Source organism: Zalophus californianus, chromosome 6 (genome assembly GCF_009762305.2).
Source record: "Zalophus californianus isolate mZalCal1 chromosome 6, mZalCal1.pri.v2, whole genome shotgun sequence".
In the NCBI taxonomy this organism is placed as follows: Eukaryota; Metazoa; Chordata; class Mammalia; order Carnivora; family Otariidae; genus Zalophus; species Zalophus californianus.
The window spans coordinates 1,053,402-1,068,549 of NC_045600.1; the positions used below are offsets into that span (position 1 = coordinate 1,053,402).

At 60.3% G+C, this 15,148-nt stretch overlaps 1 protein-coding gene across 1 annotated transcript; it reads right to left on the bottom strand.

Moving 5' to 3' along the window:
- Window positions 1-10: 10 nt before the first annotated feature.
- Window positions 11-9,910, bottom strand: PLD4 (phospholipase D family member 4). Its single transcript, XM_027570710.2, is given in 11 exon segments — window positions 11-3,123; window positions 3,633-3,729; window positions 3,809-3,974; window positions 4,119-4,258; window positions 4,963-5,163; window positions 5,785-5,912; window positions 6,450-6,570; window positions 6,747-6,930; window positions 7,728-7,800; window positions 7,803-7,926; window positions 9,783-9,910. Coding segments are annotated over 11 exon segments (1,464 nt in total). The 5' UTR covers window positions 9,810-9,910; the 3' UTR covers window positions 11-2,920.
- Window positions 9,911-15,148: the final 5,238 nt, after the last annotated feature.

Here is a 15,148-nt window from a genome sequence, read left to right on the forward strand (position 1 = left end):
CCACAGCACCGGCTGTGAGGTCTTTTTATTTCTGCTCGTGCTCCGCTCACCCACTCCCAGAACTAACCTCTCCCAGGTTGCCCTAGAGGAGAGTTAGGGGTGACTCTTAGAGTGGTCCTCTGCCTGTCGTGGGTCAGGCAGCCAGAAGGAGGCTCAGGCCGGGAGCTCAGAGCAAGGCACGCTGTCAGGGACACGGCACCATGCCCAGCGGGAAGGCAGCACAGGGCTGGAGCAGGGCAGACGTCCTTGGCCGTGATGGGGGCCCATCTCGGGGGCTTCCTTCCCTTCCTCCCAAGCAGCGCCCGGGAGCAAATCCCCAGGCCGGGTACCCAGTCTCCTCCTCTCAGCCGCCCTGCGGCGCTCCTGCTGGGCCCACTGCTCGCAGCGTCCCCAGCTCAGACTGCCTCGGGCCCCCCCCGGCCCGGGGGGCTCCTGGTGACCCGCTCCTTTTCCCTCTCAGGCTGTGGGTGCTGCAGCGAGAGCTGGGCCGTGAGCCCTCCACCTGGTGCCGCCCTGGCAGGGAGAGCGGAGGGCTCCCCTCCCACTGTGCGCACACCGTGCCCTTCCCTGTGGCTGACGGGGAAGGGCACCCATGCTAGGGGATGTGGAATCCTCGGGAAAATGGGCAGTTCACGATTGACAAACGGGAAGAAAGGCAGTGGGGTGTTTGTCCCGAAGTCAAGCGAGACGAGCACCCCCAGGCCGAGGCTCCCGGCCTGTCCCGTATGTCAGAGGCAGCGAGTGCCGTCCTCCTGGGAACGCCACCGTGGGGGTCTGCCAGGCTCCGCGGGCTTCTTGCCTCATCTGAAGCTGGAGTCAAGGCCTGAGATATTGGGGCCTCGGTGCTGGAGGCAGGAGGGGCAGCGGAGTCTTCCCACGCGGCATCCACGCTGTGTCACGGCGGTGCCACAGGCCGGCAGCGGAAGACCGCACACATTTATGACCTCCCAGTTTCCATGGATCGGGAGTCCAAGCCCCGCTTAGCTGGGTCCTCTGCCCAGGGTCCTGCAGGCTACAGTCGGGGTGTGAGCCGGGGCTGGGGTCTCATCTCTTGTCCAAGTGGGGAAGGAGTTGCTAGCTCCACTCAGTCCTTGCAGGCTGGATGCCCGAGGGCCACTGCGTCTTGCTGGCCACTCTCGGTGCCCTGCCGCCGGGGCCTCCCTGACCGACCGGCCACAGCCTAGGAGCTAGCTTCATCCAGCCAGCAAGGAGCGGACTCCCAGCAAGACGGTTACAAACATGTCACACAGTCACGGCTGTGATGCTCCAGCACCTTTGTGTGTTCTATTGGTTACAAGCAAAGACAGGTTGTGCCCACCCCCACGGGGAGGGGGTCACACAGGACATGGGTTCCAGGGGGCAGGGTCGTGAGGACCACTTTAGAGTCTGTCCACCGTGGCCCAGAAGGAGTCACGTCAAGGCACCCCGGAGGACCTCCTGAGCCTCATCAAGCTGGGTCTCCTGTCGGGGGGTCTGCTTTGGAACGGGCCTTCGAGGCTGCCACTGGTGAGGGCCACTGGGCCGTTGGCTGTGGTTTTGTCCCAGCACAGCCTGGAGCACGGAGCCCTGCTAGCTTGTGGCTGACCGGCCCGGGGACAACACAGCTGTGGGGCCAGCACCAGAGAGCAGACTCCCACAAGCAGCCCTGGAGAGCACATGGGGCTGCAACAGCATCTCCTCCTGACGGGCGTTGCTGTGCAGTCCACGGGCAGGGGATGCGAGCCGTGGGGAGCTGCCATAGCGGCCCCGGGGCTTGGTTTGGCCCAGCGCAGCTCACACACAGACCAGCTCCCAGAGGCCGTGGATGCCTTGCAGGGCCGCATGGGTCCGCGGCACCCTTTTCAGACCCTTGCCGGTCTGGGCAGGAGGGCAGGCTGGGCTCAGGGACCTTCTTCACCAACAAGTATGCTGACGTGTAGGGGGCCCAATGACAGCCCATCAGCTCACTCTGGGGCAGAGAGGACTAGGGGGGCAGGGAAGAGGCACCCCAGGATGTGGGAGAGCAGGGCCCTGGTATGTACTTGATTAGCTCCCTCAGCATCCAGTGTCCCCTGGGTCACTGAGCTAGCCCCAAGCTCCAGCCTAGGGTGGGCTCCACAGGTTGGTTGGGCTCTGAAGCCTTGGTCAGAAACCAGGGGTCGAGAGAGGTCAAGGTGCGCCGAGACAGGCTTCTGACCCAGTAGAAGGGTCAGAACCCAGGTGTCCAACAGGATTCAGATCCCGCCTCCGCAGGGCAAGTGCTGGGTGCATCCCAGGACGGGGTCAGCCCCAGCAGGCCTGCATCCAAGTCCCCACCCCAGCTCGGTGCCAACACCCCACCCCCCAACCCCTGGCTCAAAACCAGGTTCTCTCAACTCTACGCACAGTGCCGAGTCCACTACACATGGTCCTAAGGGCCAGACAGCAGCCCCGCACCCACCTCCCTCTCCAGGACCCGTGCCCACAGTCCTGGGCCCCCCTGTCCTAGCACCTGCCCCGGCCCCACCCCCCGGTCCCTGTGAGTGCGGACTGGGCTCCGGCAGACACACAGAGCAGGCCTGCCCAGCAGCCTCACAGGGTCAGGGCTGCAGAACTCCACCTGGGGCCAGGAGGAGTGGCTGCAGCCCCTGCTGGACTCACACAGGCAGGGAGGTGCTTGTGTATTCTAAAGCCCCCCTTTGTGGGTGGGTATTGTGGCTCTGTGGGTCAGGGAGGAGCATCCTGGAAGGCTCTCTGGAGGAGGAGGGGTGTCAGAGGGGCTGGTTCGGGACCTGGGCGTGAGCAAACAGTCTGCACCTGCCAGGAGCTGGGAGGTCCTGGCCCTGAGCAGGGCTTGTGAGGACGGGCAGCTTGGAGCCCCGACAGGGGACAGGTGGGGAGGCGCAGTGGGCGGCGGCGTCCATGGGGAGCTGTGGGACCGGGGCTCGGGCGGAGCTGCACCTCAGCCCTGCCAAGCACAGTCCTGGCCCTGGGCTTGTCCGTCCAGGCCCACGGCGTAGTGGGAATCCCAGTCTCGCTCGAACAGGTGGCGCAGCCGCTCCTGCACGGTGGGCACCCCTGGCCGGGTGCTGGAGGCTCTCTGGCTGACCACCAGGCCCACCCCTGAGGTGCTGCTGAAGTAATCTTCCGACCAGTTGGAGGTGCCTGGGGGCGGTGGATGGGGAGGGGTCCCTGGGTGACCGGGCTCCCCCAGTCCCCTCTGCGGGGCCCAGCCGTGAGGCTCAGCCACGCTCTGGGGACAGAGGGGCACAGCGGCCACCCCCCGCTGCCAGAAACCCCAGCTGGGGCAGCCCCTCAGAGGCAGGAGGCCCAGCTAGCTCTCCACGCGTGTGGGGCTCCGTCCACGTCTGCCCGGGACAGCTGTCCTGACTCAGTGTCCTGAAAACTCAGTGCTCAGGCCTTCCCACCTGCCCTGGGTCCCGTGCTGGTCCTTAGAGGCCCCCGCAGACCCTCGTGCCCTTCAGCAGCCCCACTGCCCTGAGGGGTCCGTGCTGGATATAAAAGCAGTGTCCCCTTCAGCACCCTGGCCTGGTCACCGCTTGGGGGGTCACGTCCCCCTTCTGTGGGCTTATGTGGGCTCCGCGTGTCACGTGCACAGGCTCGGCACCCCTCAAAGACTCCGGGTCCTGGGGCTGCGCCACCTGGCTGCTCACCTATGTAGGCCGCCTTCTCTGTGACCATGAACTTGCTGTGGTTCACCCTGCTGAACGGGATGTTGGAGTGATTTCCCACCGGCACGATGAAGACTTTCTTGGGGGCACAGAGCGGGAGCTGTCAGGAGGGGAGGAGGGCCACCTCCCCCAGCCCGGCCCGGGGAGCAGGTCCTCACCACATCCACCGAGACACCGGCCGCAGGGTTGCTGAAAGCCTGCAAGGACCGCAGGTCGGGGAACATGCTGGGGTCCGTGTGGGGCCAGCAGCTGACCAGCAGACGCACACGCACACCCCTGTTGAAGGCGGCTGTCCGCAGTGCAGTGTCCAGCACCGGCCAGTACCTGTGGGAGGGCGGGTCAGGGTCCTTGAGCCAACGGGGGCCCTGCCTGCAAGCCATGGGTCCCGGCAGGAGAGGAACCGTGCCAGGAGCTGCCCACCTGCGGACCTCCACCCCCTGGGGCCGCCGGGGTCCTGCCCAGACCCACCTGGCCGGGTGGCGGAAGCGCGTGGTGGGGAAATACTCCATCACCGAGGCGTAGATGAACTCTCTGGCGTCCCCCATCACCGCTAGCAGTGCTTCCAGGTCCCACGTGCGGCCATGAGGGCAGAGCATGGGTGGCGAGGCCTGTCCAGGGAGAGAGGTCCCTGTGACCCCAGCATGCACCCACCCTCCAGCACGTGGGAACGTGGAGGAAGACAAGAGGCGCCCCCCCCGGGGAGGTGGGGAGACAGGGGGGAGGGTCTACACAGGGGCCTCGGGGCTGCCCTCGGTCTCGGCAGGAAAGCCTGGAAGCGGGCAGCCCACCCCCCAGCTCCAGGTTGGCCTGACTTCCTGGAACAAGGCATCTGGCTGCACCAACAAAGGCTTCTGTGTCTGCTCAGGTGCTCAGGCAGGGCCCCACCGCGGACCCCCCCCCCACCCCGGCTCTGATGCTGGGTCTCTAAAGACCAGCCACCGGGCAGCTGGAGGGATGTCTGCTCCCACGCGCCCAGACAGAGGATCAGCCTGCCCCATCCCCCTTCCCTGCCTGAAGACCCACAGAACCACTTGATGAGCTGGTCCTCCCCGGCCCTCCCTGGTCCCGAGCTGAAGCCCCCTGGCCCCACCCAACAGGGTGTTTGGAGGCCCCCCTTCCCGGGCTGCCTGTCTCCCGTGGATGGCATGTCCTCTCCTGGAGCTGGGTCTGCGCACACCAGGCTGCTGCTGGCCAGGGGACCGCGGCCGGGTCCTGGGCACTGGCTCCCCAGGCCGTTGCCCTGAGGCCCTGGTGGGCACCGCAGCAAGACACAGTTCCTGGGGCTCTGGCAGGCCCCCTCAGCCCCTCTTACGGAGAAGTAGGCAGTGGTGGGCACCCCGTCAAAGCGGTCCCGGAGGGGCTGGAAGCGGTTGATGTGGGACGAGAAGTTCTGGGGCCAGGCTCTGGGAAGGACCGCCTTTGGCGCCCCCAGCACCCAATAGGTCTGGAAGGTCTTCTCCAGGTCAAGGGCCAGGCGGCTGCAGTTATAGATGATGGCGCCCAACTCCTTCACCTGCGGGGGGACAGGGCAGCGGCTGTGGGAGGAGGCCCCCCTGGGCAGAGTGCGGCTGTGCCCCCCACCGCCGGGCAGAGCGCGGGCCCCCACACCGGCAGCCTGCCCACCGCAGTGTCGCCTGCCGGAGTCACAACACACAGTGTGCTCGCGGGAAGCTATGAGGTGGGGTGCCCAGGGCACCCTGCTTGTCTTGAACACTGTATGCCAATGATCAAAGCGATGCATGCTTGTTACCACAAAAAGAAAACGCATAAAAGAAAAATCATTCTTCGCGACCCCGTCCCACAACAGACACAGCTGCCTTTTCCTCCACCGTTCTCGGACTGGTTTTTAATGCACTGCTTTTCCTAAGAGGGATCGTGCTTTGCAGTCTGCATGTTTCCCTGGATAGAGTGACTGGAACATCTTTGCATGGGGTTAAATGAGATTCCACGGGGTGAGTGCAGTAGCCGTGTGGGATTCCGTAACTTCCTGACCCAAGCTCTGATTGTTTGCAGCAGGGTGATGTTATACTCATGTTACACCAAGGCTGCACGGGACATTAGGCCCAGCCCCCGGGAGTGCGGGCAGTGCACGAGCGCTCCAGGCGGGTCTCCCTTCCCTGGGCTCTGGACTCACCTGCGTCAGGGCCCGCCAGTCCATGTTGGCACTGCCCAGGTAGATGTGCCGTCCATCCACGACCCAGAACTTGGAGTGCAAAACGCCCCCAGTGAACTTCCTCATGGGCACGAACCGCACCTGGGCACCTGGCCGGGGGGTCAGGACCGTGTGGTGAGCTGGCTCTTGGGTACCAGCTTCAAGGCAAACCTGATTCTTCGGGGTGGGTCTGCTCATTTACCCTCAGGGCAGTCCTGCTAAGCCCGTGCCATCATCGTCCCCACTTTCCAGGTGGGGCAACGGAGGCATGGACTGGCCCAGGATGCCTTGGGGCAGCCCCACCCCAGAGCCCGGTTTATAAGGATTGCTCCCCGGCTGAGCTCCCAGCCTGAGCCCACCCACAGGTCAAAGCAGCTGGGCTCGGGGGGGCCCCAAGGCCACCCTATGCTCTGCACCATGGAAAATGACCCTCTGGCTCCTTGGAACCAGCCCCGGGTGAAGCTGACTTCAAGCATGCCACCCTGGGCCCCTGTGGGCCCTGGCCTCCTGGTGAACTAGGGGGACATGGGTGGCCTTTCCAGGCCTGTCCCAGGCAGCTCTGCACTCCTTCCTTGTCCCATGGCACCAGCAGGTCAGCTGCCATGCTTCCCCCTGGGCCCAGGGGCCCAGGCCGGACAGGTACCCACCTCGCGCCGCCAGGACCTGCAGGTCTGTGGAGTTCTTGGCCAGTGACCGGCTGCTGGTAGCCACAGCCAGGGAAATGTTCTTGTCCAGCAGCTGCTCCAGCTTCTGCAGAAGGGCCTCCCCCTGCAAGGCCAGGCCAGCCATGAGGGGTGACCCCCTGCCGACTAGAAAGGACCCAGACCTCTCCCGGGAGGCCACCCTGCCCACCCACAGCTCACAGAGAGATGTGCCCTGGCACCGGATGGGGCGGACGGCCTGTGGCCGTCAAGCCGGGGTGCGGAGGGCTGTGGGGCATATACCAGCTGGGAGGACGAGTCGTTGACCCCAATGTCGGGCCCCGTGAGGGACCAGTAGAAGGAGGCCACGTGGATGCTCTCCTGGGCGGTGTCCAGCAGCTGCAGCCAGGCCTGGGCCAGGGGCTGGGCAGACGGGCAGCCAGCTGCGGAGGGCAGGTCCTGGGGGATGCTCTCCACAAGGACAAGCCTGCAGAGAGAGCCCATGGGGCCTGAGCAGAGGTGCCACCAACCTGCCTCATATCGTCTGCTCTGTGCCCACTGGCCAGGCCGGAGGGGTCGCTGCCAACAGGGGGCCGGAGCCCAGGCCAAGGGCGCATGACAGGGAGCCGACTAGACTGGACGGGGCAGGCGTGAGCCCAGCCAGCCCGCTGGGGGCGGTGACACCCCCGTGGGTGGGGGGAGAGCCAGGGAGAGAGCAGGGCAGGTTAAGGCCCGGGCCCCGCCCCAATCCCAGGCGGGCCCTGCTATTCAAGAGCCGTTGCTCTGAGCAGAGATTTGGGTCTGGGCTGCCTACTGGTGGGGAGACCTTTGGAGGCAGCCCAAGCTGACCCCGAGGAAGGGCTGGACCAGGAGGTGGCGGGAGCCCCCCTCGGGCTCTGTGGACTGGACCATGCGCAGGACTCCCCCCCCCCACAGCAGGAAACATGGGAAGGCAGGCGGCCCAGCAGCTGGGAACAGCGACGCCACCCCAGTGATGGGAGAGCTGAGAAGCCACAAGCCTCAGCCCAGGCGGCACCCGGCTTCGCAGCCTTGGCAGAGCCCCTAGGTGGCGGCCTGTGTTTGTTGCAAAGAGCACCCCAAGTCCACCTGAACTCCACTGCCCCCCAACCCATCCGGGCCTTGGGCCAGCCTTCCCGGCCAGCTGCATCTTCCAAGAGGTGGCAGAGGGCCGTGCTTATCCCGCAGGGCAGGTCCAACGGTGGAAGCTCGCGGAGGGGCAGAAAGTGGGGCCGCCTGCCCGGCAGACCTGGCAGGCTCACTCACCGGCAGGAGTCCTGCAGCTGCTGCCCGGCCTCCCCTCTCTGGGACTCCCAGGCCGGGCTGGAGCCATGGCCCTGGACCCGATGGGCCCTTCCCCGGGGTGCAGCTGGCCGCAGGTCGGGGGAAGGTGCACCTGCCACAGGACGTAGGCGAGAGTCACAGCGCCAAGCCACAGCATGGCCAGCATTCCCAGCACCTGCAACTGGAGAAGGGTGTCACCATGGGGGTCCTCAGAGGGGTGGGCTGGGGTGGCCCCTCCGGTGCTGACAGAGACTGTCCCCCGCTCCCAGGGAGGGCCAGGTATGCAGGGGGGCCGGGTGGGCAAGGGACAGGGGACGATGGCGCTGAGCAGGGCCCAAGCCCACTGTGGGGGGGGGTCAGGTGGCCTGGGGCTGTTCCTGGGGGGGCCCCCCGAGATAGGGGTTGGACAGTGAGGGCAGCCCTCTGGTCTGGCTGGTTTCGTCCTTGCTGCTCTGGTGTGGGGTTCCGCGAGGCTACAGAGCCCCCTCCCTTGGGCCCCCCATTCTGCCCTGCCAGCCTCTCTGTCCTATGGGCAGTGGGCCCTGTGGAGCAGGGCCGGGCAGGGCCACTGATGCTCTCTGCGGAGGTCCCAGCCCTGACAGGGCGACCCGGTGTCACCCGAAGCCTCAGGCCTAGCGCCGGGCTTCCCCCCACTGCTCCCTGGGCAGCATAGCCTGCAGGTGGTGACTCTGTGTGGAGCCTGAAGCTGGTGTCTGTGTGTATGTGTCTCTGTCTCTGTGTGTCTCTGTGTCTCTGTGTATGTGTGTCTGTGGGTGTGCCCCCGGGCTGTTTTCCCCTCTCGGTCTCCCTCTCCGTGGGCATCTGGGTGTCTGAGTCTCGGTTCCTGCTTTCAGCCACACATGTGGCAAGAGGCCCGGAGCCATTTCTGCTTTCAGCCGGGTCCTCCTTACAACCCGTAGAAAGCTGTTTCCCTTCCCGGGGCTGGGCCCCCCGCCCGGCGCCAGGCAGCCCCCGCCTGGGACTCTGGCAGCACCACTTGTCCTGGCTGGGAAGGCATGGTGGGGGCTGAGCTGGGACCCTTCGCTGTTGTGCTGGGGTGCTGGGGAGCCCGGGGTACTGTGTGGGGCTCCCCATCTGCAGCAGGACGCAGCCCCCTCAGGGCAGTTACTCCCACAGAGAGCTGGAAGCCAGGCAGGTTCCCCGTAGCGGCCTCAAATGTCACCGTGAGCCAAGTGCTCCCGAGTTCAGCATGCCCCCGGGGGGTGCAGGGAGGGGACTGAGAAGCCAGAACAAGGCTTCAGGCAGAGCGACGGAGCCCCCCCCCAAGAGGGGAGCCAGGATGCCCCCTACCCCCAGAGGGGAGCTCAGGGCCTCACGCTGCTCCCCGTCCTCCCGGAAGAGCCACACTCAGGGTGCCGCTCCCCACCCCAGGGGTTCATCGGGCCTTCACAGTGTAAAGCCCGGGGCTGGGGACGGGTGAAGGGGGCACCAGGGACATCCTTGGACTGGCGGCTCCCCTCTGTGCCCCAAGTGTCCCAGGAAGAGGGCAGGGCAAAGCCCCGCAGCCCCCATCCGGGACTTGGAGCTGTCCCAGGCACCTCCCCGACCTCCGATGCCCAGAGCACATCCGCTCCTCCTCTTGGCCCCTGGGAACAGCACTGGGGCCGGGGGAGGCTGCCCCCAGGGCAGCCCTAGGCGACTGCGGAGCTGCTCCCGCACTGCAGCCCCGGCAAGCGCGTGGCCCTGGGCTGGGGCTGGCTGTGGGGAGAGCGTGGCCCACTAGCCGCCAGCTGGGACCCTGCAGGCATCAGAGGTCATGGCTACAGGCGTGGAACTTCCTGCCCCGGAAGCGTGGGGTGAGGCTGCCAGGCCCCAGCAGGGGCAGACGGCCCACTGTCAGCTCACTGGGAGGCCTGGGGGCCTGGTGGTCCCCGCGGCCCAGACTGGAGAAGGACCGGGTGGTCTGCAGGCCCGACGGAGGCTCTGTGATCCCCTGGGCCCGGGCTTGCTGGCAGCTGGCTTCCCCGGGGCCTTCGGCCTGGCTCTTCCACCCAGCCCCGGGCTCCCTGGACTCACCTCTGGGGGCCCTGCCTTGGCGTGCATCTCGCTCCAGACACAGACTGCAGGCCCTCGGCTTTCTGTGCGGGCAGCAGGCTCCGGTGGCTGCCTCCACCCCCAGCCCACCTGCGTCCTGTCTGCAGCCCGCTGCTTCCCCTTCTGGCCACTTCCTCTTCGTCCTGAGTACCTCCCTCTGCACCCCGGACAGACAGACATCTGGAGCTGGGTGGGCCAGCCAGAGGGTGGGGCTGGGAACTTTCACCTCCAGAGAAAATCTCTCTCCTTGGCCCCATCTCCCAAGGTGGAGGCATTCTCTAGCCACAGGCCCGGGCGTCGGGCGGGCTCAGGGTAAGCCACAGAGAACCAAGGAGCCTTGGCTTGAACAGGATTGGTCATTTCTCTCTCACACTAACCAGGTTCAGGGGCTGGTGGCCTAGAGACTGTATTTGCTTTACAGCCGTGGGGAGCCAGGTCCCCTCCAGGCCCCTCCTCAGGAATCCTAGCTCCCAATCCCTAGGGTCGACTAGCAGCCTCGTGGCCCCACAATGGCTGCTGGAGTTCAACCATCAGCCCTGTGTTCCCAGGAGCATAGTTCTGGCTTCCCTCAGTCTGTTCAGGCTGCTATAACAAAACACACGGACTGGGCGCCTTGTAAATAGCAGACGTTTGCGCCTCACAGCTCTGGGGGCCGGGAGCACCAGGTCAAGGGCCGGCAGGTTGGGTCCTGGTTCCCTCCTCGCTGTGTCTTCCCAAGAGAGGAGGGCTGGGGGCTCTCTGGGGGCTCTTTCATAAGGCACTAATCCCATCACAAGGGCTCCACCTGTCTGACCTGGCCACCCCCCGGAGGTCCACCTCCCCACCCCACGGCGTCTCCGCTCCTCTTCCCTGCTACCTGGGCGCTGGGAATGAGGCAGAGACGGCTCATCCTGAAGGAAGGCCATCCGGGCGCGGCAGGGACCCCGGGTCCTCCTGACTCTCAGCCCCCCCACCAGTGAGTGACACTACATCTGACGGTTGGAAAATGTGCTTCCGGCCTTGCTCCCAGCAAGCACCCAGGGCTGATGCTCGGGCGCCTTGCGGGTTCCTGGTTGCTTGTCAGCCTGCGCCCGGGGGGCGCAGACCACTGGTTTCCCACGTTATTCCCTCTGCATTTGCCTGGCCAACAGCCTTCGGTAAGAAGTTTCCAACTCAGCCGAAACATTACAAGGGCTGAGTAGTGTTCTTTCTTTTCTTGCTTTTTAATTTTATTACCCACCTTCCCCTGTTTTACCGAGATGTAACTGACATATAACACATTGGTTTCCAGGGTACAACATAACGATCGAGACTTGTATATACTGCAAAATGACCACCATGAGGGGTTCGGTTAACACCCGTCACCTCACAGGATCAGGGTTTCTCCTTGTGATGAGAACGTTTAAGACATGCTGTCCTGACAGCTTCCCAGGATACAGCACCGCGCTCACCGCATTGCCCATCCCATCCCAGGACCCCCGGATGACGGAAGGTGTGTCCTCACGACCCCTCGTGTTTCCCCCTCCCCCGACCCCGGCACCCGCCAGTCCGTTCTCTGTATCTGTGAACTCGGTTTTTCCAGATTCCACACCTGGAAGTGGTCATACGGTATTTGTCTTTCTCTCACTCAGCTCACTTCACAGTGTGCCCTCCAGGTCCACCCACGTTGGCAGGATTTCCTTCTTTTTACAGTTGAGTCGTATTCAACCGTGTGAGTGAATACACCCCACACCTTCTTCATCCGTCCGTCTCCTGACGGACACGTGCGTCGGGGCCGTGTCTCAGCTCTCGTGGATCACGCTGCAGTGGACATGGGGGTGCACGTCCTGCTCGGGGACCACAGCAAGCGTTTCTTCCCTGGTTTGGGTCTGTACTTACACCTCTTCTCTCTTCCACAGAAACTTTTGGTTCCTAACATTAATATAATTACTTATTAGCTTTGGCTTATAACAGGTTCAACACAATTTCCAAGTAACAACTCTAATATCACTACAGAAAATACTACCACTAACTGAAATTTGAGACTTCTCTGCAAGGGTTTTCTCGCTATTATAACTGACCAAGGATGTAAAAATCAAGCACCATGTTCTAAAGTCAGTCTTTTAAAACCAAAGCTGGCGGCATCACAATTCCGGACTTCCAGCTCTCTTACAAAGCTGTCATCATCACGACAGTATGGTACTGGCACAAAAACAGACACATAGATCAATGGAACAGAATCGAGAGCCCAGAGTGGACCCTCAACTCCATGGTCAACTCATCTTCTACAAATCAGGAATGAATATCCAATGGAAAAAAGTCTCTTCAATAAGTGGCGTTTGGAAAACTGGACAGCCACATGCAGAAGAATGAAACCGGGCCATTCTCTTACGCCACACACAGAGATAAACTCAAAATGGACGAAAGACCTCAATGTGAGACAGGAGTCCATCAAAAGCAGCAATCTCTTCCACATCAGCAGCAACAACTTCTTGCTCGACACGTCTCCAAAGGCAGGGGGAAAAAAAGCAAAAATGAACTATTGGGGCTTCATCAAGATAAAAAGCTTCTGCACAGCAAAGGAAACAGTCAACCAAACAAAGAGGCAACCCACAGAATAGGAGAAGATATTTGGAAATGACACTACAGACAAAGGGTTGGTTTCCAAGATCTATAAAGACCTTCTCAAACTCAACACACAAAGAACAAAGAATCCAGTCAAGAAATGGGCAGAAGACAGACACTTCTCCAAAGAAGACATAGAAACAGCTAACAGATGCATGAGAAAGTGTTCATCATCATTAGCCATCCGGGAAATCCAAATCAAAACCTCCATGAGATACCACCTCACACCCGTCAGAGTGGCTAAAATTAACAAGTCAGGGAACGACAGATGTTGGCGGGGATGTGGAGAAAGGGGAACCCTCCTACACTGTTGGTGGGAATGCAAGCTGGTGCAGCCCCTCTGGAAAACAGTATGGAGGTTCCTCAAACAGTTGGAAATAGAGCTAACCTACGACCCAGCAATTGGATTACTGGGTATTTACCCCAAAGATACAGATGTAGTGAAAAGAAGGGGCACCTGCACCCCAATGTAGGGTATTATGCTAAGCAAAAAAGTCAGAGAAAGACAATTATCATATGATCTCACTCATATGTGGAATTTAAGAAATAAACCAGATGAGCATAGGGGAAGGGAGGGAAAAATAAGGTAAGATGAAATCAGAGAGCGAGGCAAACCATAAGAGGTTCTCAATCATAGAAAACAAACTGAGGGTCGCTGGAGGGAGGTGGGGGGAGGGGGTAACCGGGTGATGGGCATGAAGGAGGGCATGTGATGTAATGAGCGCTGGGTGTTATACGCAACGGATGAATCACTAAATTCTACCCCTGAAACTAATAATACACCCTATGTTAACTAACTTGAATTTAAATAAAATTTTCAAAGAAGAAAAAAAGAAAGTCAGTGTTCTTCCACAGGTAAGCATCTACCTGGAACAGGTTATTGGGGCACGAGACCTGTTTTCCTGGTGGATAATTAGGAGTCCTCTCGTGCTGTTCTGCTGACTCTGTGTTTATCAAGTCTCCAGATGTGTGTGGGTCTTCCTTTTCTCTTCCACTGATGTGCTCACCCTGGTGCCCATGCGGCCCTGCCCCATCCCCGTGGTGCCCTGCGAAGGCTCCGGGACGGGTAGACCAGTCCCTCCACTTCACTAGGACCACCACATGCTTGGTACACATCCATCGAGAGAACCCTATATTTTTCTCCTTGAATCTGTTAATGAAGTAAATCAGGGATTTTCTCAAGTTAAACTAACCATGGGGTCCTGGGATAGCCCCATAAGAACCGTGACCTACATTGCGTGTGGTTGGAGTGGCTTCAGCAGTAAGGGATTTCCAATTGTACATCTGTGCCCACAACTGCCGTTGGTGACACATAGTGTTTCTCTTCATGCTTCACCTGGTCTTTGAATTTAAATATATTAGAGTCCTAGGGGCGCCTGGGTGGCTCAGTCGGTTAAGCCTCCAACTCCTGATTTCTGCTCAGGTCATGATCTCACAGTCGCGAGATCCAGCCCGCACTGGGCTCCACACTGGACATGGAGCCGTCTCAAGATTTTCTCTCTCTCCCTCCGCCCCTACCCCACCACTTGAGCTCTCTTTCTCTCAAAAAAAAAAAAAAAAAAAAAATTATATTAGAGTCCTAGGATGAATTGGGTATGCACCCTTTCATTCCTATGTTTTGAACTTTGTAAAACAGGCTTATTCTTTTTAATTTTGGTGGAGCATGGAAATCTTAGATCGTTTACATCTTTGTGGGAAGATTGTAAATTATGAATTCAATTTCTTTGCTGGTTATAGGACCATTCAGGCTCCCTGTTTCTCTGAGAGCCAACTCTGGCAAATGCCATTTTTCTAGGAATGTGTCCTTTTGTTTGACATTGCCGGTGTATTGACAAGGTTCTCGTAGTGCTTTTGCCTTCCTAAAGCCGTCCGCTCGGCCGTGTCCACAGGGATGACCCCCTGCGTCCCCCTCACCGGCCTTATGCCTCTTGTCTTTCTCCCTCCCCTGCTGGAGATCTTGCCAGAATTTTGGCGATTTTATTCTTTTCCAAGAAATCAATCAACTTTTATATTTTTTGTTTTCTGTTACGGTTTCATTTTCAATCTGTTCCCGTTTTTCACCTTTATTCCATCCATTCTTCTACTTCCTGTCATGTGCTCTGTGGCTATTTTTCTGCCTTAAGCTGCATGTTTGGCCCTAATTTCCAGCTATTCCTTGCTGCTACAAAGTGCCCAAGGGATCTGTTTTCTGCAAATTTCTGCTTCCACTGTGCCCCATGATCTCCTATGTGACTTGGTCAGTATTTACTTCTGAGTATTTTACATTTTTTACCGTTTTTCCTTTTACGTGTGAATGATCTGGAAATCTGGCTTAGGGGCGCCCGGCCGGCTCGGTTGTTGGAGCCTGCGACTCTTGATCCCAGGGTCATTTGTTCAAGCCCCATGTTGGGTGTAGAGATTACTTAAAAATAAAATCTTCAAAAAAAAAAAGAAATTTGGTTTAAGATTTCCAAGTGTATGTGAAGCTTCTTTCTTCATCACTGATTCCTAGTTTAATCAACTTTGGGTTAGAAAGCAAGGCCCGCGCGGCACTACGTCTTTAACGTTGGTCAAGGACAGGCCTCGTGTGCCCATGTGTGCTCAGAATCTGTAAATGTGTTTGAAAAGAATGCGCAGCCACCGCTGGGGAGGGTCTGGGGTCTAGATCCATCTTTAAATCCAGCTCACGGATGTGCTTTCAAATCTCATACATCACTGGTTAATGATTTGTCTCCTCGGCACAGGAATGACTGGGAGAGCTGTGCCGGCCTGTGGATTCCCGCGCA